At 39.2% G+C, this 22,311-nt stretch overlaps 1 protein-coding gene across 4 annotated transcripts in view; it reads right to left on the reverse strand.

Annotated features, from left to right (window-relative positions):
- Window positions 1–22,311, reverse strand: part of ZFC3H1 (zinc finger C3H1-type containing) — a 61,341-nt gene that overhangs the window by 12,732 nt on the left and 26,298 nt on the right. For all 4 annotated transcript variants that reach the window (XM_065558972.1, XM_005280069.5, XM_024109098.3 and 1 more), the window contains exons 12-27: window positions 21,842–21,960; window positions 21,308–21,454; window positions 20,324–20,498; window positions 19,962–20,093; window positions 18,646–19,191; window positions 18,407–18,516; window positions 17,049–17,180; window positions 15,616–15,737; window positions 13,883–13,984; window positions 13,393–13,512; window positions 12,475–12,658; window positions 6,532–6,718; window positions 5,730–5,921; window positions 2,205–2,442; window positions 659–764; window positions 372–570 (exon numbers count right to left, since the gene is read on the reverse strand). In XM_065558972.1, coding sequence (XP_065415044.1) covers window positions 372–570; window positions 659–764; window positions 2,205–2,442; window positions 5,730–5,921; window positions 6,532–6,718; window positions 12,475–12,658; window positions 13,393–13,512; window positions 13,883–13,984; window positions 15,616–15,737; window positions 17,049–17,180; window positions 18,407–18,516; window positions 18,646–19,191; window positions 19,962–20,093; window positions 20,324–20,498; window positions 21,308–21,454; window positions 21,842–21,960 — 2,811 coding nt within the window. The remainder of the gene's footprint in view (window positions 1–371; window positions 571–658; window positions 765–2,204; window positions 2,443–5,729; window positions 5,922–6,531; window positions 6,719–12,474; window positions 12,659–13,392; window positions 13,513–13,882; window positions 13,985–15,615; window positions 15,738–17,048; window positions 17,181–18,406; window positions 18,517–18,645; window positions 19,192–19,961; window positions 20,094–20,323; window positions 20,499–21,307; window positions 21,455–21,841; window positions 21,961–22,311) is intronic.

Below are 22,311 nucleotides of genomic sequence, written 5' to 3' on the forward strand. Positions count from 1 at the left end.
GTAGCAGGAAGCGAGGAGATAATGCACTAATGTGTTTACATTGTGACATCCTCTACTCTTCTTGCACAAGGATGCAGTTTGGACACAAGACTGGGTGTCAGTTACTCAAGTTCTGAACCCAATTCTCACATCAATTCTTCCTATTGCCTTGCACAAGTTACTCAGTTTCCCGGCTCCTATTTCCCTAACTATAAAATGAGGATGACACATCACAGGTATTTTGCAAATGTTAGTTACATTTGGTTAAGTGCTTTGAAGATTGAAAGTACTACAAGAGTGCCAAGTATTATTGCTAATTACACATTGCAAGGTACAAATATACTCATTTTACAGAATACACAAGCCACAAAACTAATGAGGGTGTTTTTTACCTGGGAGATGAGGAATTTGCACATATGATAAAAAACCTGTGCATTTTGAGGATTTTTCTCAAATGCTGTAAGCCACACAGCACAGGCTTTGTCATTCTGTTCCATCCGCAAGTATAAAGTAACCAGCGCTTCCAGCAACTGACAGTTGATAGGGCATAATTCCAGCAATGAGCTACACAGTTCTATAGCAGCCTCCCACCTTAAATAAAACAGTTAAAAGTTTAAAAAAAGGAAGTGCTGAACTGAACATCCTTATACAAGTGTTCTGTCTGGTAACCTGTTCTTACCTTTCCAGTAGCTGCTGCAAAGCAATCATGTTTCTGTAAAGTGGAAGGCAGATAGCTATTCTTTCATCAGCTCCAAGATTTTCATCAGTACATGTTTGTACTGCATCTAAAAAGACAAAAAAAAGTTAAAAATCAAGCCTGTAAATATAAGCTTAAACACAGATTTAAATAAGCTAAGTTTTACACAAATCTATACAACACATATTTAAGTTGATTTTTACCTATGAATTAGGGAAAGGAAACATGTAACCTTCGGAAAAGTTGTTTTCAGATAGTTAACAACATGTAATTCAAGAATGAAGACTTTCTTACCTAATAATTTTCTGGTAATTTTCTCACCTGTGGAATTCAGATGGGCTGCCATGTTCTTAGTGGAGGCTCCAGGATTAAGTCCCTCCCTTCACTTCAGGGTACCAGAAATTCAGCAGCAGCACAAGCAAGTGGTTCAATCTCTCCCAAACACTTTGTTTTATAACTTTTTTCTTTAATTAGTTTTTATGCAACGGGGACTTAATTTCGACTTTTAGCTGGCCTCCCCCCCTCTCCTGAGCTGAAGAATCACTAGAGCATTGAGGCTCGAATCCCTTGGTGCAGCACCTCTCTAGTGGACTCCCTCCCCGCACCACAACTGCAGAGAAGACCTTCAAGCACCAAGTCAAGTCCAAGACATGCTATAGCTAGCCTTGGTAGAATTTGACTTTTATTAAAAAAAAATAATTTTGACTGGAAAAAAAAAATCAATGTTTATTTTTAAGGATTTTTTATTTAAATTTATACAGTTGTGGGAAGTTATGGGGAGGGGTCAGAATTATTTAATGACAGTAGATGTTGAGATTCAAAAAGTTAAAGCTTTATAACCGTTAAACAAAAACTGTCATCACATCATCAAAATATTTTTAAAAATAAAAAACACAAAAATCCTTAAATCCAACTCCAATAAGTTCTCAAGCAGCATTTTCTTTGCCCCATAAATTTTGTTCTTTGTCAATGGAAACATTTTTGTGTTGCTGTGTATACAGTGAAATCAAGTTTACAGATATTTACCAATAAAAACCTAACCCTTCCAAGCCTAGCGATCAGCAGCTTTTCCAGAACCTCGAAGGGTGAGCTATGCACCCTGGTGCAAGCCACCAACCCTGGATCTATTAGTCCATGGGGCTTTGAGTTGGACTCAAGCTGGGGCTTCACTTCCCACTGCCCTGCCTGAAGCCATGACTTCACCATAGGAGGCTTAACTGGGAGCATCAGGATTCCCAAAGAGAAGAGAATTGTTTTTACAGGTTGCTAGGAGTAAGTCTTGCCAACTCCAGAGGATGTGTCCCCCAAAAAGACAACAGCTAGTGTGTTTCCTTCATACGTCAATAATTTGTACCACTAACGAGCAAGCACTTTAATCGAGTTTAAACCTTTTCCTTCCCATCCTGAGTTCCACAGGTGAGAGGCATTGCCCATTTGAATGAGGAGAGCAGCAGTGAGTCTGCAAAGTTATGTACTAAACTCACTTTTTTTTTTTTTTTTTTTTTTTAAGAAAACACACACCACTTACCTTCAAACACAGCTAACAACATATCAGGATTGGTCTTCACATCTTGAATTGTTTGCCATGGTATTAAAAAGGGTTCTTTGTTCATTATCCTCGAAGGGTTAGCATTAGCAGGATCATAAAACTTCACAGGGAGAACACTGAATTCAATTAGATGTATATAAGCTAGCCAAGCCAAGCAGCGGTCACTTATGGTGAGGCGTTCTGCTATTATCTTTTCATTAGCTGATTTTAAAGCATTCTGTAAAGATAAAAGACAAACAGGATTATATTTTTGATTGATATGCTCTACATAGGACAGTAGTATATTTTGAGATCTGAAAATGAGAGAAACAATGAGGAAACGTGAAGTTTCTATGTTCTCAAAGGCTCTCGTGATGACAGAAAGACATCCCAAACACAGACCTGCAGCCAATACCTAGTTCTCCTTACTCATACAAGCAGCCAAAGTACATATAAAGCAAACGTTATATGGCCCTTGAATAGCATAATATTATGGGCTTAGAGGATGACAATGACAAGGACCTGTCTTACTCAGAGAAGCGATCATACAAAATGGACTTCGTACTCAGCATCTCTTCTCCCTGCACGTATTCTATCTTATCTATTTATCTGAAGACAGATTTGCACAGATGTCACTGAGGGCAGTAGTGTGCCTTCAGGCTCTGCTACTACTGCTATAGACAAGACTGAAAATAGTCCAGTATGACTGGCACATCAGAAATAAAGTTTGTGATGACTGGCAGTTAGACAAAAATCTGTGTGTGTGAATGCAGTACGCGTGCTCTGGAATCAATGACGCACAACAAATAGAGCTGTACAATATCACATTTAGAATAATGTTTAGGGCAGACTAGCCCCAAGACATAAAAGACTTACCTAAACTGGTAGGTTAGGAAAAAGCATTACAAAACAAATTAAAAAACCCACATGACTAAGCCCTGGTCTACACTATGAGTTTAGGTCGACTTTAGCAGGGTTAAATCGAATTAAGCCTGGACACGTCCACACGACGAAGCCCTTTCTTTCGACTTAAAGGGCCCTTTAAACCGGTTTCTTTACTCCACCTCCGACGAGGGGATTAGCGCTAAAATCGGCCGTTGCTGGTCGGATTTGGGGTAGTGTGGATGGAATTCGACGTTATTGGCCTCCGGGAGCTATCCCACAGTGCTTCATTGTGACCGCTCTGGACAGCGCTCTCAACTCAGATGCACTGACCAGGTAGACAGGAAAAGCCCCACGAACTTTTGAATTTCATTACCTGTTTGCCCAGCGTGGAGAGCACAGGTGACCACGGAGGGAGGGGGAAGCAAATGAATACAGAACAAATCTGGTCCATCTATTTTTTAGATCTTAAGCTGGCAGCAGACGGTGCAGCATGACTGATAGCCCTCGGCATCTTCTGGGTGCTTGGCAGAAGATACTGTACTACGACTGCTAGCCATCATCGTCAAGACGGTTCAGTAGGACTGCCGGCAGGACAGAGTCTCCAGGAGACAAAGCATGTCTGCCCAGGTGCCTATGATTGAACTGGAATACGACGATGACGGATACCAGTCGTATTACACCATCTACTGCCAAAAGGCAAGGGGCTGCTACTGTGTAGCAATGCAGTACCATGTCTGCCGGCACCCAGAGGATATATGGTGACGGTGAGCTGAGCTGAGCTGAGCGGGCTCCATGCTTGCCGTGGTATGTCGTCTGCACAGGTAATCCAGGTAAAAAGGTGCGAATCGATTGTCTGCCGTTGCTCTGACGGAGGGGGAGGGGCCTGACGGCATGTACCCAGAACCCCCCCGCGACACTGTTTTGCATCATCAGGCATTGGGATCTCAACCCAGAATTCCAATGGGCAGCGGAGACTGAGGGAACTGTGGGATAGCTACCCACAATGCAACGCTCCGGAAGTCGACTCTAGCCTCGGTACTATGGACGCGGTCCGCCGGCTTCATGCACTTAGAGCATTTTATGTGGGGACACACACAATCGACTGTATAAAACCGGCTTCTATAAATTCGACCTAATTTTGTAGTGTAGACATACCCTAAGAAAATCCCCTTGCTGGTAGGCACGAAACACTGAAGTATGCAGCTATTATAGCTCCCTTTTGCTAGGAACAGACTTCAAAGTTTTGTTTCCCACTTCCACCTGCTAGCAGGTCATACCTAGTAATGATCAGAACTAGTCTTTCAGGATATCTTTCTACATTTCACAGATAAGTAGCAGAGCCTTGTCATTGCTGTGATTTTTGCAGCCATGGAAAAAGGACTACTAACTCCTCTATTGCTTATGAAAAGTGAAAAGAAAACAAAATCACACGCAGGTATAATGTTTTCAAAGGATGATTTAAAGGACAAGGAACGAAGGACAGAAATAATTTAGGGTTACCATATTTTGTGCCTCCAAATGGAGGACACTCCACAGCCCCCGGCCCCGCCCCCAGCCCCGCCCCCTCCCCAAAGTCTCCGCCCCCTCCCCTGCTTCCCGCGAATATTTGATTCGCGGGAAGCCTGAAGCAGGTAAGGGAGGGTGTGGGGGGAGGAGGCGCGGCCCAGGCTGGCCCCCCGGCGTTTCCAGCCTGGGTCGGCTCGGGCCCTGGGGTGCCGGCCGACCACCCCCGGCCCGCCCAGCACTGCCGGCCCCCGGCGGCCCGGCGCACCCCCCCCGGCTCCCCGGCCCCGCGGGCCCGGCTCCCGGCCCCGCGGGCCCGGCTCCCCGGCTGACCAGCTCCCCGGACCCCGCGCCCAGCCCGGCACTGTGACCCTGGCCCGGCACTGCCCCACTGGTTCCCGGCCCGGCACCATGCCCCCGGCCCCGCCCTGGACCCGCCCGGCCGAGCACCACCGAGCCCTCCTGATTTTCCCGGACATGCCCGGCTTTTGGGGATTTCCCCCCGGACGGGGATTTGAGCCCCCAAAAGCCGGACATGTCCGGGAAAATCCGGACGTATGGTAACCCTAAATAATTCCCCCACCCCAAGAAGTTAAAGTAGTACCCAAAATTTTACAATGGTTCAAATATTAAACACAGTATTCAAAATATTTTTTGGTAAAAGTTGATATGAAATCACCAACATAGATTGCCTTGAAAGGGCCTTGGACTATTAAATTAGGATAACGAATAAAGATACCTCACAAGCTGTAACAATCAATGTTGCTGCTTTGCATTACATGTTCCAAGTTGTAAGATAAAAATTCAATACACTTTTTTTAAAGACAGCCTTTTAGCAACAATTCATGCAATCAAGAGGGAATTATCCTCAATAACTTTTTGGAAGTTTTAATTTTTTTTCTAAATCTGCCTTATTAACACATGCACAAAAGCATCCCTCTAATTGTATCAACTTTCTGCCAATATATGGGATAACTCGCCTAGAATTCTAGTAGCTCCACTTCCAGACACCATAAAGTAGCAAGGAAAAAGGCAATTGTTTGGGCACTTAAATGAAAAAACAAAAAAACCTCACCATAATTAGTATTTAAGCATCCAGTATAATAGGGGTTAAAATGTGTGTAACTTGATAGTCACCTGAAGTAGAGCAAGAGCATTTTGATGTCTTCCTGTAAACATGCTTAAGTGAACTCTGTACAGCAGGGTCTCCAATAGCTGAAAGGACAGGAGATCAGAGTTTTCTTCACCCTCTGTACTTTCCATTAGGAACTGCAGCATTCTCCCACATACATAGTCCTTTCCATCAAAAGAGTTTTCCAGGTTCAAAAACTAGATAGAAATATTTCAAACAAATAATTATTAGGGGGAAAACTTCAGTACAGTTACTAAGGCTAACAGCTATATAAATCACTTATATTTTATTCACATGAACAACTACTAGCAAACTGTTAGGGTTCAAATGCAATGCTCCTTTTTACGGTGTTTTTAGATATTACCTCAATGAAACAACAGTCCATTCAAATGTTATTGAAAATCAATATTCACAAAAGGCAAAGAAATTTCAAGTTAAATTGAGGTTTACCTTAAAAAAAAAAAAAAAAAAAAAAAAAAAAACAGACCTTTGTATCTAGGGAATGTAACACCTTCCTTTAGATAAATTTGATCATCAAATCAAGTGCAATAGGAATTGGACCCTGCTAAGGACAGCACTTTAAACTTAACTGTGAATTTCCTTGCTTTTTATCATTAAATTAGATCTTTTTAAAAGCTAACGTATTAGCTTGGCTAGCACAGGGAAAAAAGAAAAAAAAAAAAAAGAAAAAAAGATACACTCTCCCTGTTGCACACTACAATTCACTGCTTACCTATAGTATTTGTATATTTTTGCACTATATTATATATAGGTGCTTGAAGTACATTGTGTTATTTTGTTTCTTACCGTCCACCAGATTTGGTAAGTAGGCGCATACTCTACTGCTGTCTCGCACATCTCCTGCACTTCCTCCTTGGTTCCTCTTTTTGAGAATAGCTTGAGGTAATGACACCAGATTTCAGGGTTCTCTTTGTTGTTTTCTAGTGCTCGAGCCAGAACATTTAAAGCAGAATCCAAGCACTCAGAGGATGAACTGTGAAGGAAAAAATTGGGCCAATATATTACATCTCAATGTTTTCTTAAAGTGAAGAGTGGACTTGGTAATTTTTAGAGCCCATTCGAGATGGAACATGGAAATGGATCATTTCAGAGGGAGGCATGTCAACTGAACAGAAATAAGAAATTTTTTAAAGAAGTGTTTTAAATGCTTCTTGCCATTATAAAATGGAGGGCTGCAGAAGGACCACACTTTTTTCACATTTAGATGAACTGCATACTATTATAACATACTCTACAAAAGGACAGGAGTATCAGCTCCCTGGAAGAAGGTGCCAGTTAACAGGATGTGGTTAACTTGAACAGGGGTTAGCCATGGCCTGAAGTCTCCCACCCTCTGACGTAGAAAGAAGCTAAAGAAAAAAAGTAGAAACATTTCAAAAGTTAAATAAAGCAAGAAGTTGGATTTCACTCTTTGGCAAGATTTTATCTGTTACATACAGCACATGTGGGATGTTACTCTTTACTGCAGACTAGAATGCATGTCATGTTATTTCACTCTTTTACTCTTGCCCAGTTTTAGGCTGCAACTCCCTCCCACCCCCTCCCCTTTTGGGGATAATTAACTACTCACCACATTTAAGTAACACAAGTATAGTTCTGGGCAGAACTGCCAATCAAGTGATGGACTGCATATGTGGATCGCAGTTTATAAACATCAAGTAACTTCCATAAAACTATAGAGAGCTCCTCAGGCTAGCCATATTTATTCTATTTGAGGGAAGGATGTGTTCAGGAATTATTTTACACAGACCTAAATGATTGTGTTTATGCATGAGATTAAAAATAAGATTAAAACACCTTGTGTGTGCTCTGGGTCGTGTATACAAACCTCTGAAATTATTTATATGCAAACAGACTTTCTACTGTGTATCTCAACAAATCAAAAACATTGCAAATCAACTACTGGACTTATATTCACAAGTCATAATGGGCCTGTTCACCTTTAACAGCCAGCTCATCAGGAGAATTGTTTCAGAGAAGGAAGTTCCATCCTGCCCACTGGTACTCCTTCCCCTGCAGCCCTCAAAACAACTTGTGTCCATGTTTTTAAGGAATGCAGCGTACATTTAGAGTGCTCTACAATGTAACTAAACAATTTTGGATTAAAATTCCATGTATATGATAGTTTGGTCAGCTTTCTGGCCCTAGCAAGTTATCGGTGAATCCTTGGTAGTAGTAAGTTCGGGGACCACAGCTCTATACTGTGGTTCCCTTACATAGGTTCCCATACACAAGAAGGGGGGGGGGGGAGGAGAAGAGAACGGGAGGTTCCCCACAACCACATACTCCTCCTTTAAAAAAAAAAAAAAAAAAAAACCACCACAACCAACTTAGGACACCAGATTCAAGAGAGACACTAGAATTTGGACAGTTGTGCAACTTTACTCAATTTCATAAAGTTTGTTTAATTATCTAATTCAATCTGGGTTTTTAGAACTATAATTTGAACATATGGATTTTTTGCATGTTAGGACATACCCTAAGATTTTAGTGAGAAGAATGGCCCTGTTTCAAACTGCATAGGGGCTGTGCAATGTTTGCTGTCAGACAGACACCAGACATAAGTATCAGAGGGGTAGCCGTGTTGGTCCTCTGTTGCTTTTTACAGATTCAGACTCTGTGGCACCTTTAAGACTAACAGAAGTATTGGAGCATAAGCTTTCGTGGGTAAGAACCTCACTTCTTCAGATGCAAGACATCTCACTTCTTGCATCTGAAGAAGCTTTCGTGGGTAAGAACCTCACTTCTTCAGATGCAAGACATCTCACTTCTTGCATCTGAAGAAGTGAGGTTCTTCTTCAGATGCAAGAAGTGAGATGTCTTGCATCTGAAGAAGTGAGGTTCTTACCCACGAAAGCTTATGCTCCTAATACTTCTGTTAGTCTTAAAGGTGCCACAGGACCCTCTGTTGCTTTTTACAGACATAAGTAGTTTTCCAAATTTAAATGATTTCTATGTTTAGTTTTCACAGAAATCATTCCTAAAAACCCAGAATCACAGAAATAATTGGAAGCAGCACTGCCAGGGATTTTATTAAAAAGCTTTACTCATGCTGAAACCCCACTGTTCTTTCTAGTCATAGCTGCAGTCCTGTCAGTGCACAGCCCCTCACACACACACACACACACACAACCCAGTTAAAATCTTCATCCGCTATGAAGGTATCCAAGACTTTAGTATTTCCTCACTGGTTGTTCAGATTGGGATTTCTTTGCAAAATAAAAGAAGTTCTTCAACCTATTGTACCTATTTTGGCAAATCTCACGTAACACAGAAGATGACACAAATTGGCTATGTTTGTGGATTCTTCAAGCTGCAGTGCAAAATACCACCTCTTCCTAATTTGTTCTATCAAGTGTTCGTAGGCATTTTCATATGGTCATCAATGTGTCAACGGGTGGCATCATTTGACACCGGAATGGTTTTCTGGGCCATGGCTGCTTGTTCCCCAATCATCATTTTATGCACATCTATTTCTTTTGGAAATAGAAGGGTCTTGCGAATGCTGTGTGCTTGTTTGCATTTTAGAATTCACATGGTCACAACACAAGATCCTTCAAAGGCTTTCTGAGGAACTGTTGTTTCTTTAGCAGTGACTATTTTTGCCACTTAAATTCTTCCTCTTTCCTAAGGGGGAAAAAAAAAATTGCTGCTCGTGTTTGGTTTCCCTGGCCTCATACTTTCACTTACTAATGCTTAAGCAAATGACACATTGTTGCCATGCATTTTCCAGTCATATAAAAACATGAAAATCCGAACAATGTAACTATCACAATGTCTACTTTTCTTCCTTTTCCATTTAACTTGATTTAAATTATCACCTTCTTCAGCTGAATGTTTGCTACATGTAGGCTTAGCCCTTGGTAAAAGTCATTCCATTATAAAAAGATGCACCTGTCTCCTTTATTTCCCTTCCCTTATCTGTGAATGCTATTGCTGTTGGCACTGGAAGTCTCTTTGCCCTCCACGCCAGCAGGACTTTCAGTTGAGAGTCTTCCTGCTCAATGCTTCCCCCAGCAGAGAGTCTCAGTGCTAAAGGCCCCCTGCAGGAGCAGAGGGCACAGAGAAGTTCCCAGTCCTGGAAACAAGGGCAACTTTAGGCACAGACCAGTGGTTTTAAAACCTCTCTCATTTGCAGACCCCTACAAAGTTTTGAATGGAGGTGCAGACCTCTTTGGAAATCTTAGACATAGTCTGCGGACCCGTAGTGGTCCATGGATCACAGGTTGAAAGCCACTGGTGTACACCAATAGATAAGATGAAGGTGATTTTTAAAGTTAATTGGGGGGGGAGCATACGGATTAAAAAAATTTTTCCCCAAATGCTCATGGCTCCCCCATAAATCTCAGTTTGGCAAGCACTGATACAGAAGTTATGGATCACTGTACTTCCTCACATAAATCAGCTTTGTACCCGGTGTTCATATTGCAATTACAGTCAATACGGAAGCTTGTTAAAATTCTACATCTTAGCATTAACAAGTTAACGAAATTCAAAGTTATGATTCCAACAGTAGTAACTCCACTGCTGGGATGTGCCTGGGGAATTTTTATTGAACTCAATAAGTGGTTAGGTTACGCCAAAGTATACATAACACAAACCCACACAACGCAGTAGGTGGGGCTGAACTGCATTTGATGTGGTTATCTAAATGTTAATTTTTGAAGACTAAATTTCTTGATTTGTTTAAATTAAACTTGAAATTCAGCACAAAAAAAAGTTATTTTTCAAGGAAATATGCAAAAACCTGAATGCCATTTGAAATATACATCCATAAATGTGCAAGCTTGCACATATCTTGGTAATTACATTACTTAATTTGGTAAGTTACATATTGCACATGATGCTATTTTCACTTCATTACAAGGAATTACTAGGTCCCAAATTGATAAGGCATAAGTTCCTCATTGAAGATTACACAAATACCAAATTTGAAATTGTAGAGCTCAAAAATCAAGATTTCTCTTTAAAACGTGGAGGAAGAGATATATTCATGTGCTGATGCTAAGGAATGAAGAGCTAAATTTTGTCCATGATTTCCAAACTAATTCGCATTTAGACAGAAAATTTCATCCTGAAGGATATATATTTCTGAAAAGGGAAGCTTATTAAATATTTATAGTGCAGTAGGCCCGAGTCAGCTATGGCTTACACAAACACACATGAAGAGACAATCCCATTCCAGAACAGTTTATGATTTAAGAAATTTAGAATGAAACAGCCTACTCAACCTTAAGTGACCAAGTTGCTACTGGGATGCTTTGACCATAAAATAAAAAATACGTTGATTCTCTAATTCTAATCAGTTAAGGTAAATGGAAAAACATAGATACCGTATATACTCGTTCATAAGCCAAATTTTTTTAGTAAAAAAGGGAAGCACCAGAGAAGGGGGTTGGCTTATGAACGGGTATAGAGAGGGAATAGTGGTACACAGCCCCTCCCCGCAACAGAGGGAGCAAGGAGAGGCAGCACAGCGAGCAGAGCCAGAAGAGAAGAGGCGGGGCCAGAGTCTCTCCACTTCTGGCCACGCTGCTCTCCCCCCAGCCTCCGAAGCAGCTGCAGCTCCGGGGTTGGCAGGCTGCAGCCGTGCCGCTCGGCCCTGCCCCCCAGAGCAGGCTGTGGCCGTGCCGCCCAGCCCAGCCCGCTGGAACATGCTGCGGCCACGCCGCCCGGTCTGGCCCACCGGAGCAGGCTGCGGCCGCACTGCTCAGCCTACCAGAACAGCTCCAGCCAAGTCAGAGACATCCTCCCCTGGCCCTCCCCAGATAAGGTGGGAAGGGATGGGATGGGGAGAGTGTGGGGGTCCCGGGCTAGGGGTGGGGTCATGTGGGGGGTGGTCAGAGGTTACTCCCCTGACTCCCAGCTTCTCCTCACCAAAAATATTTCCCCACCAGGGTAAGCAGCTAGCGCACCAGGACACTTTGTTTACTTAGGTTTACCTCCGTGCCTGCGGACACTCGAGGTAAACAAACCATCTCGGCCCACCAGCGGCTTATCCTGATGGCCTGGGAGCCAAAGTTTGCTGACCCCTGAATTATAGGGTCGGCTTATGAACGGGTTATAAAAAAAGTTTTCCATTTTTACTTTCCCAACTTGGTGGGGGTCGGCTTATAAACGAACCGGCTTATGATAGAGTATATACGGTACTAAGAATTCCAAAGGCAAGAAAATTACAACATGAAAAAACACGCTGGAGTTAGGTTACCATTTTCCCACATAGATTAAAAACTGCAAAACACCTGGCAGTTCTTACTCTAGTGAGTCATCTTAAGGCACCTTGAGTACAAGCGGTCTTAGAATGCCATCCCAAACATTCTAAAGGCAGATTTAAAATCAGTGTTTCCCTCTATTATACTTACCTTGATGTAAAAATTCACAGAACTGGACAAATTTATTCCACTGTAATCTTATAAACTGTGCATTTTTTAAAGCAATTACTGCTTTACTAATTCTCATTTCAACTACTTCCACTCTGAAATAAAATCTATCTGGAGTTAAAATGCAAATATAATTTATTACTCATGCACTGGACTGTGTACAGCAAGAGATCTAATCTGAAATTTTTTCTAACTGCTTTTAAGCAATAAGGTATTTGTGGATTTGTCAAAGAAACAAAGGGTCCTTTGACACCAGGAAGGAAACCTGATTACAGTAGCACAGGTGAAAAGCATCAAACAAAAAATATAAAAGGGCAACAGATTTGTTTGCATATAGATAAGAACCTACCCTTCATTTTGACTCAAGTACTTGTATGCAAGTTTAATCCAAAGCTGTACATCACAGGGGTTTTCAAGTACACTCGCCTCCAGATTAGAAATGTCATCAGTCTCATTTGTGAAATATCTGACATCGTCTGGAGTCACAACAGCATCCAGAGCTCGAACATTGGTTTTGTGTTCTACAGGATTGGCTGCAAGAATAAAGTGTCTCTGTTCAGCATGCAGATTACCTTTCACAGTGGAACTTGAACTAACTAATCATATATTTAAGATGAATGAAAACACCATCAAACAGACTTCCCAAGTAATTGTCGGGATACCTTTCAAATACAATAGCCACCCACCACATTTAGAGAAAGGTAAAGGTATTATCTCCTTAAAAGTAGGAAAGAAGCGATAAGTATGGCACAGAAAACTGGCCTTAGTTCAAATGTGAAAACTGGAAAAAGGCAAGTGTAGAGGGCTGCTTTTGCAGGATCAGATTGGTTAGGAATAATTTTTAGGGCAGCACTGAGAGTGAGGCAGAGCTCATAGGAGAAAGTTCATCACAAAACAAGTCTGATTCTCTGAAGAGCCTTCTTGCAGAATTCACTCTGTGGGGGTTTGTGCCATTTGCACAAATCATGTGGGAAATCTCTCTAATCTTAGAGGCTCCAGAACATTCTAGCAAGTTCCTTTCAAGAGAAGGGAATAAGAGCTCCCACTAAGCCTTTAAATTATTAATATTTTAAATGGATATCCATAGATTTAATCATCCTAGAATAAAGAACAAGCAAATGAAGAGAAGGTAGTCAAGAAGCTTATGCGTGGAGTATATAAATGGGTCATATACTGAAGCAAATTCATGCTTAATCTGAATAAGTGCTTGCAACTTCTCCCCCACCCCCATTAGTTATTTCTAATGCACACCACAATTTTGCCTTACCATATTTAATAGGTCCCAGAGATTGTTCCTCCTCACTGCTGCTACTACTATCTAAAACAGGTTTTCTCCAGTACTTAGGTCTCCATTTCCTTTTGTCTTTCCAAGTTGTAAATGGAGGTGCTGTAACCAACCAGAACAGTAGAAATTGTTTGCTTCTGCAGCCACAAACCAATGTATTTTTGTTCAAAGTTAGTCATTTTAGGTAAAATTGTCAGAAGCATTTAAGTGACTTAGAAGTATAGATTCCATTGACTTTCAATGACAGCCTTAGGTTCCTGAGTGCACAAGTCACTTTTGAAATTTTTACCCTATAACAAAAGAAGCTTAAAGACAGAAGACCATAACCATACGTTTCAGTGAAATGAACTTAAATAGACTAAGCAGATCTTCTCTTTACAATACTATCAGAAGAATTTGTCAAGCTCATACGCAATGTTAACACTATAATACAACAGACTATTTTATTAAAAATATCAAACAAGTTACTTACTGTGACCTTTACTCTCATTGATATTGCTAACAAGAAGAACGGCCATCTGATCCACTGACATTCGATCTCTGTTTACACCAAAAAGTTTTTCGACATATTTTTCTAAAATGAGACCAAGATTATAACTTAACTAGATACAGCTATAAATAGATGTGTACCATTTATGAAATATTAAAACATAAGAGACTCAGCAGAAAGCATAATGACAATATAAATATCACCACCATTATTTCAGTGCTGATCATTTCAAGTTAATATGCTTCTCAAGTTTGGCTGGATATAGAAGTCAGAATTCGGAAAAGATATATTAGGCCATTTTATCCACACCCCCGAGATTATTCCTGCAGTACATTTTCTAGTGCTTTGGTCTAGTCTACTTGTAAATATCCTTAAAAAAGGGGGTTTCCAGATGTGCTTTCTAAGCCACTGCTACAGATTACATCTCACAAACAGAAATTTCTTTCTGATTTTTCTAGTCAGACTTTCTTGTGTTACTTTCATCCCATTACTCCTCAAAGATGCAGAAGAGGAATCTGGGGGGAGGGACATGGAACTTCACCACTTTCCCCAGGTCTTTAGATCCTGATTTAAGCTCTTCCCCTTGCATTTGGTTAAGAGAACTGGAAAAATGAAACTGAACAGTACACATCCACTATCCAAAAATGAATGAAATATAGTCATCCTATACGATGAAAAGTACATTAGTTTTTAAAAATTCATTTATAACAATCCAACGTGGTGGTAGTAAAAAACAGATACTTTTTTAGAATCATAATGATGTTTAAGAAATCAATTTCTCTACTGAACCCTAGACCATCCCTCAAATTTGCATAATTTCACAAGACATTCTCCAAAACCATATCTGGATTTAAAAAAATGGCATCTGGCTCAACAGTCTCTTAGTAGCAGAATGATATAGCTCATATATACTTTTTAAAACCAAGTTTATCTCGAGCTTATTGGCATGGCAAAACAGAAGTATCAATGGAGTGCATATTACAGGAATTAACAAGAAATCTTGCTTCATTTTTCAATTTAAAAGATGTGTACACCAATACACCATTATTAAGTTTAAAAATATTAATATTTAGACTATTTTAAACAGGTTAAAGTTGGATGGGTAAGTGGCAAAGTTACATAATCATCAGTCTTATCTCTAGAGATCTGGGCTTAAATAGGACTGATCTCTAGAGAAAAGAGTTTGTCTCATCCTAGGTCCCAGGAGAATATGTACACTTTGGCACAAAATAATCATCATTAAATCTAGCCATGAGGATAGATTAGAATATGATTACATGTCTTGACTGTGGAAGAAGCTTTCCTGGTGCCTATTCACACTATACCTAGTTCCATTAATAAGTACAACATCCCATTAAGTTACGTATATAAGCAATACAAAAGGAAGGTTTCCGCTCCCCACCCATGAGATCTTGTCTCCTTCATTTCTTGAATGAGTGAAATGCCCAATGAAATTAGGGAGCATTTTCTCCTGAATAAAGAAGGAGTTTTTCCTGAATGCAGGAGTTACTGTCTACTACTGAGAATTTTACTATGGACTAACTAACTCAAAAATGGCTTTCCACTTTTCCATACAGTAACATTTTATAATGTATACAATGACCATTAGAACTTATTTAATTCTAGAACTTCTAATGAAAATAAAAGCTATCTTTGGGGGGGAAGGGGGGAGGGGAATGCCCAGTTTCACATTCACTAGGAACAAACTTAAAAACCTGTTGCAATGCTGATTTCCTCATCAGTGCTTTTCTCTGAACAGCCAATCAAAGTTAAATTGTAAGAAAGAATGTCCTGAAACAGTTGCTTTCGGTTAAGAGTGCAGTCTTTCATGTGCTGCCTAAAAAAAGAAAGAGAAAAGTTAGACTAAAAAAAGGGATTCTCCGACAACAAAATATCACCAAAGTAAAGATTTAATATCAGGGCCACAATCAGCAAGCATTACTTAAACCCCACTAAAGCAGAGAAAACAACAAAAAATTAAAATGAAAAGATGTCTATTGAGCACAATGTGTAAGGTGCCCTGACATTTCTACTAATCAACAACTATGCTTTTAGGCCCTGCCTAAACACAAACTTGCAATAAAATAATTAACATGATTTTAATTCACTCCTTTTGATATTTCAGTACAAGTCTATGTGTGGACCATACTTCAAAATACACACTTGCACTGACGTAACAAAAAGGTGCCAATTAAAACTGATTTTGCTATTTCAGTGCATGTTTGTGTAGACCAGTTTAGTATCCTGGGTATAGTCTCACCATACCGTACAAAGAATAGATGTGCACTACTTCTACTAAAGGAGAACAAGCCTAACACAAAATAGCTAGGTTTGCACATACGATGTTCCTACAAAAGATAAGGGGAGTTGGGCATCTCATGCCCTTGTGTATTGGTAGGAGAATTCCTCCAAGAAATAATCTAGTTACTGTTGGTTACAGATTATATACCCAGAGCCAGTGAATCAATACTCCACTCTTTTTTTTTTTTTTTTTTTTAAGTCGAGTCAGATCAACCTCACTTGAGAGGTTCCATTGGTAGGCAAGCAACAGCTAGCTAATGAAACTCCAAGTGAACAGGTCATTGTTAATATAATGGGTAACACCATTTAGTGATGTGCCTTCAAATTATACAGATTTTAATGCAGTTCTTCTAAAGCAGTTTTAAACTGATCTCTTGCATTACAATAGGATCTTTTATTAAATAATTCCTTACTACACCATGCTAGATATGTTACTAATTTATTTATAGTGTGCTAAATAGTATGCTTCCTCACCCACTGTTACATCAGGTAATAAAAGACCCTGCTGTAATTATGATACAAGAGAGTTCCCATCTCGATACAAAAGAACCTAAAGAATCTGACATAATGGTGAACAAAATCCTCAAAAACTCAAGCAATCTTTCTTTTTTCAAGTTTAGACATAAGAGATCTCCCTCCAGGACTGGAATTGGCACAATGATTTTCTCTCTGCCAAGTGAACTTACGCAGGCAAGTATTTAACGAGACAAGATTTAGAATGGAAGGCTATAGCACATCATGCAGACAGACCTCGTTAAGAATCAGACATGTCTATTTTCATCTCTTGGCAGCAGTAACCTCTGCAACAGAGATTTAGTACAAATGCACAAGGTTGAAAGGGACTCACCACTGACAATCATCATCATTACATGTGCCTGTTAAATCAAAACGGCAGAAACACTGTTTTGGCTCAATCATATTGCTGTAGGATACTGAACTGAGGTAAAGTTTTTCCTTGGTTCGAAAATAGGGGCTAAACCTAAAGGGGGGGGAAAAAAAAAAAAAACATTATGCGAATCCCTGGTAAACAAACAGGAAAGTGGTTTTAAATATAAATTTAAAAAAAGGAATTGTATTTTGCATCCGGAAGTATCTTGCATTTCTGAAAGGCTGACTAGAGTAGAAATACAGCTGACCTACTAAAGGCAACACAGAAGCACAGTTCTCTCAGTCCGCATAGATTTCTACTCCAATATCCTGCTCTCCCTTCATTCACCGAACCTCATTACATGCACATGGGGAATTAATGCACACACTGTAGGGAGAGTTACATATTAGAGTTAAGATCTAATGCAAACCTGGGAGACCTCTGCTCTTGCACTTACTTAATTGGCATCAAGCAGAGCTGTAAAGCAGATTGCTGAGGATTAAATAACCTCAGAAGCCATACTACTAAAAGCTCAATATCAGAGAGCCTCCAGAACAGGTGCACAGAAACTCAGTATGAGCGGAGTCTTAATAGCCAGATGTTTTTGGTGGTTTTCCCTTTAATATAAAATTTAATGCTCAACTATGACAGCATTTTAAGTTTGTCAATTTCTAGTATGGTAAGAGAATCACGATAGTCTGTACTATATTGAAAGCATAGCAAAGCTGTTCTTGTAAGAATGTTATCCTTCAGCTTCTGCCTTCCCATTGTATTACAGCATTGTAATACAAAAATCTACAGCACATTGTAAATTTAGGGGTAGCGTAATATAAGAGCCAATATAAAACAAATACAAGGAGTACTGCAGTGATGGTGTTAATTTTTGTATTTAATTCAATGTAATCCTCCATTTTTAGAATTTGCTTAAATCTAGCACAGAATTCACTTTATGGAACTGAAGTGCCATAGACTTTTAGGTCCATCTTGCTGCACCAAAATGGGGCCCTATAAGTAATGAACGAAGGAATAATGAAGTCTCTAGAGATAAGTTTCCTGATTCTTTGAATCAGAAAAATAATTTTAAGATGACTTTTGGTTAAAGAAAGTTAGGTTTTACGTGTCATGCTTAAAAGTTTATCATCACACACAGAACTTTAAAATGTCAAATCTTCCAAAGAATGGAATCAATCCCACGCTAAGGTTACAAAAGCTGTTCTTAAGCCAAATTTACCTTTGATGTTATACAACTTGTAAGAAGAAATACAGACAGCACTGAAAGCAATTAAAATATTTCATAAACAAAGCAGCCACACACAGAGATAATATAGTCGTCATACCTGTAGGATTTAAAAACTAGAAGGGGACTATGATATGGCCCAAATGGAAATGGTCTCACTTCAGCTTGTTTACTTTGTGCTGTAACAATATCCATATCCACCAAAATTTCCTAGGAAACAAATATTTAAAGAACTATAATACAGCAAAAACCTAGTCTTCATAAAAAAAAAAAAGAAAAAGAAAAAAAACAATGTAATTACAAGTTAAGTATTTAAAAGGAGTTGAGGCACAAGTTTACCTGACCACATAAAAACTCTTCCTTAGAAGTCATAACGGCAGTACTTTTTATAAGCAGCTCTTTCAAGCTGTCAGCTTTAGCATAAAGTTTTTTCAGTTCATCAATATTCAACCCGAGAAAAAGTTCAGGTTCCTCCACTGCTTTTTTAGAAAGTTTGTTTATTTCTTGTTTGGGGGTGTCCAAGTGCTTAAGATTAGGTTTAGTAAAAGAACTGGATTCTCTGAAAGATCTCCTTCGTTCTCTGTTTGAGTTAGACAAAATTTCATCATCAAAATAGTTTTCTTCACTGTCTAGGGTCAGTTTGTCTTGTGTAAGGTCATGAAGTGATGGCTGAGGTAATACAAATTCAGATTCCTCTTCTGCATTTGGAGTAATATTTGGTTGTTCCCTGATTTGAAGTGCACGGGCCTCTTTAAGTTTCTGAATCTTTAGGGCATACTCGTACTCCAGTTGCTGTAGTCGTTTCTTCTCCAATGCAATCAATTCTGCTGAATGTTTTTTTGGACTTGATGCAGGGGAATGATCCAATTTCAACATTTTGTTTGGCTACAAAGAAAAAAAAACGCTTAATATCTCTTTGCATTTACTGAAATATTGACAGGAGGGTAATGAAACCGGGTAAAACATTTGACTCAGCTTAGAAGTACATATTTTAAACTCTTGCCTGAAAATTTAAACAAAAACAGCAGGAAAACCACAACATAATTTGCCACAATTCCACTGGAATGTTTGCTGGTTTTTCTATTAAATTAGTCTACACCACTCTATAAATCTTTAGCACACAAATTTGGGTTACCAAAGTTTAAATGTAAAATGCAAAGCACACATAAAAAAGAGAAAACAAAGAAAAAAATATAACTTACAAAAAAACCTGTCTCAAATTGCCTTCTTCAGCTTGTTTTTCAGATTAGTAATATCAGACCCTCACTTACTTGTCTCAGCTGGACAGCTTGGGCAAAATCTTTGAAGGAGCTGAATAGTGATGTCACCAACATGTAGGAATCCTTCCCCACATAGCTAGGCCAGAGTCTTATTACAGCACTATTCGTCTTCTCCAGCAAAGAGATGGAAGTAAAACCCTAACACTTCTAACGTAAAAATCCAACAGAAAAGTCTTCTGGAACAAACTTTCAGACTGCTTATATATTACAACATAGGAGATGTGTATGGAAAGACTTGATTTTTCTTCACAGTTCACCTTTTAAAATACTTTTCCACTTCAACTTCTATTTGAAGATTCTGGACTGAAGTTAGCTAAACAAAGTTATTATTACTTTTCGACTAAAGAAAGGTGCAAGTTTATGTGACTGACTTACTCCGAGGTGATCTTGTTCCAGTTTTCGTTTTCCAATTTCTTTACTTGCCACTGCTTTTGCTCGAGCAAGCTCTTCTCCATATTTTAACGCCAGAGCTTTCTTCACTGTAACTCGTTGTTGAACTTTGTGAATCTGAAGAGAAAAAAAAATATTTTAGCACTTCAAGAAAACATGCACTTTCTACCAATAAAAAGTTTGATTTGACAAAATTTAGACACAGCTAAGTAAATTAATATGTTGCACAGTACAAATAAAGCCACATACTTCCAAGAACTGAATTTACACAACTCCAAAAATATGAAAGTTCATATAGTGATAGAAAATAAATTGAACAATTTTTTTTCCTGACAGTTCAAACCTACTTGTTCCTGAAGCTTCTTCAAAAACACCCTATTAACATCCAGAAACTTTTCAGTTGCTTGCAGTTGCTCAGCAAGTTTAGCAATCTTATTTTCAGCAATTCGAACAGATTCTCTCTTCTTTGCTTCTTGCTGCAGGAGATGTTTCAAAACAGATTCATCCTTCATTAACAGAAGTCTAAAAATTAAAAAGTTGGTTTAATAAATCACATTTTTCCAAAGATCAAGATGGCACAGAATTACAGACTACCACTTTGAACCCCAAACTTCTTAACCTGTTGCAACAGCCAACCAATCACTTTCATAGCACCTTTCATTAAATTAATTCAAACTATTCTGCAAATATTACGTATATAACATCCCATGAAACAGGCAAGCACGTGCATTACAGCTGGGTAATCTAGGACAGATATACTGAATGGGCAGATTTAGTCAGTCAATGCATCACTTTAAATATGGTACTCGGATGAGAAAATGGCAAATCTTAAAAAATATTTTGTTGGTAGTTTTAGATGTTTACGGGCGCCAAAAATTCTGCCCCAATTTCCGCAGCCTAGCCCTCTTCTCAGGCAGGCGTATACTTTAGCGGAGGGCAAGAAGATACAGACTTGGGCAACAGAGGTTGCCTAAAGACAAGAAGCTGCTGCTTCAAAAAGAGCAGCACTTAGACCTGGCAGGAAAGGCAGGGGAAGAGAAAAATAGTACTTGTACTACAACTTGACTCTAAATCCAGAACAATTCAGTTGGGGGCCTACAACTGAAGTTTCAAACGACAAAGATGGGAGAGCAGGAAAGAGGGCAGTAGAGTACTGTGATGGTGACATTACAACATTACACTCATTTTGTAAAACAGTAAGTGACAACATAAGGTGCCAAGCAGTGGATAATCCAGCCCTATTGTATTGAAGTTACACATTCATGAACATTTTAACCTTTAATTCCCCCTAAACAAGCTCAGTGTGGTATACATCATACTGAAGAACTTACTTGTGCTTCTTAAGTTTTGCTTCTGCTTCTGTAACTTGTTTTGTAACTATTGCTATTCTACCAACCCCATCGACTTCACCATCAGAGTTTGCAGGAGATGAATTGTTCTTCAATGGATCAGATTTAATTAAGCGCTGCTTCTCTCGACTAAAACAGACATATTAAAAAACAAAACATATGGAATATCCAGCAATTGCAACTAGCTACACATTATGTCTTCTGACTGCATATACTCCCAGAACACAAATTAGTAGCAGCACTTTACTGAAAGTAATATGGCTATATTTCAAGTAAGAGGGAGATTTTTGTAGTTGGAATGGTTTCCAAGCAGTTCACATACTGAATAATCTTACTAAAAATAATCTTAAAAAAGCCAATTTATTTTTGCAATCTAAGGAAACACTTCACATTAATTCTACTGATCTTTAATTTAACATCTTTTTGTCAAAATTAAAAGGACGGGTTACTGGTATGGGTTAAAAGCAAAATATAGGTTCTTCAAAGCTGTGTTGTTGCCCTGAAACTCCAACGCACCTGGCAATCTCTTCTTTTAAGAGTCGATATTCAATCTTCTTATCTTCTGGTAAGGCCTCTGGGGTTCTCATAGGATCATTTTCTTTTTCTGATTTTGGAGGTGCTTTGGGTTTTGAAGCCTGTTATAAAAAAAGAGAGCTTAATCAAAATATGCCAATATTACACCTCCCCACACACCAAATTAAATGCAAATGTTTGCAGAAGCCATATAATATTTAAGGGGCAATTACATTTTTTCTTTAAGTTTAAAGCTTTAAGATGTGGTCATTAACAGATTACACAGTGAGTAAAAGGTTTTTAAAGCCAAATATAGTCAATTAGCAGCCCCTTTTCTTACTTGCCACAACCTAGAGTTCTGTGTTTGGGTTTTATTTTTCAATTAAGCATTTTAGTACCCCCTTCAAGTTGTATCCTGAGGTTATTTTTAACTAAAACAAACGGGAGTTTGTTCATTGTGTTGCAAGAATGAT

Source organism: Chrysemys picta, chromosome 1 (genome assembly GCF_011386835.1).
Source record: "Chrysemys picta bellii isolate R12L10 chromosome 1, ASM1138683v2, whole genome shotgun sequence".
In the NCBI taxonomy this organism is placed as follows: Eukaryota; Metazoa; Chordata; order Testudines; family Emydidae; genus Chrysemys; species Chrysemys picta.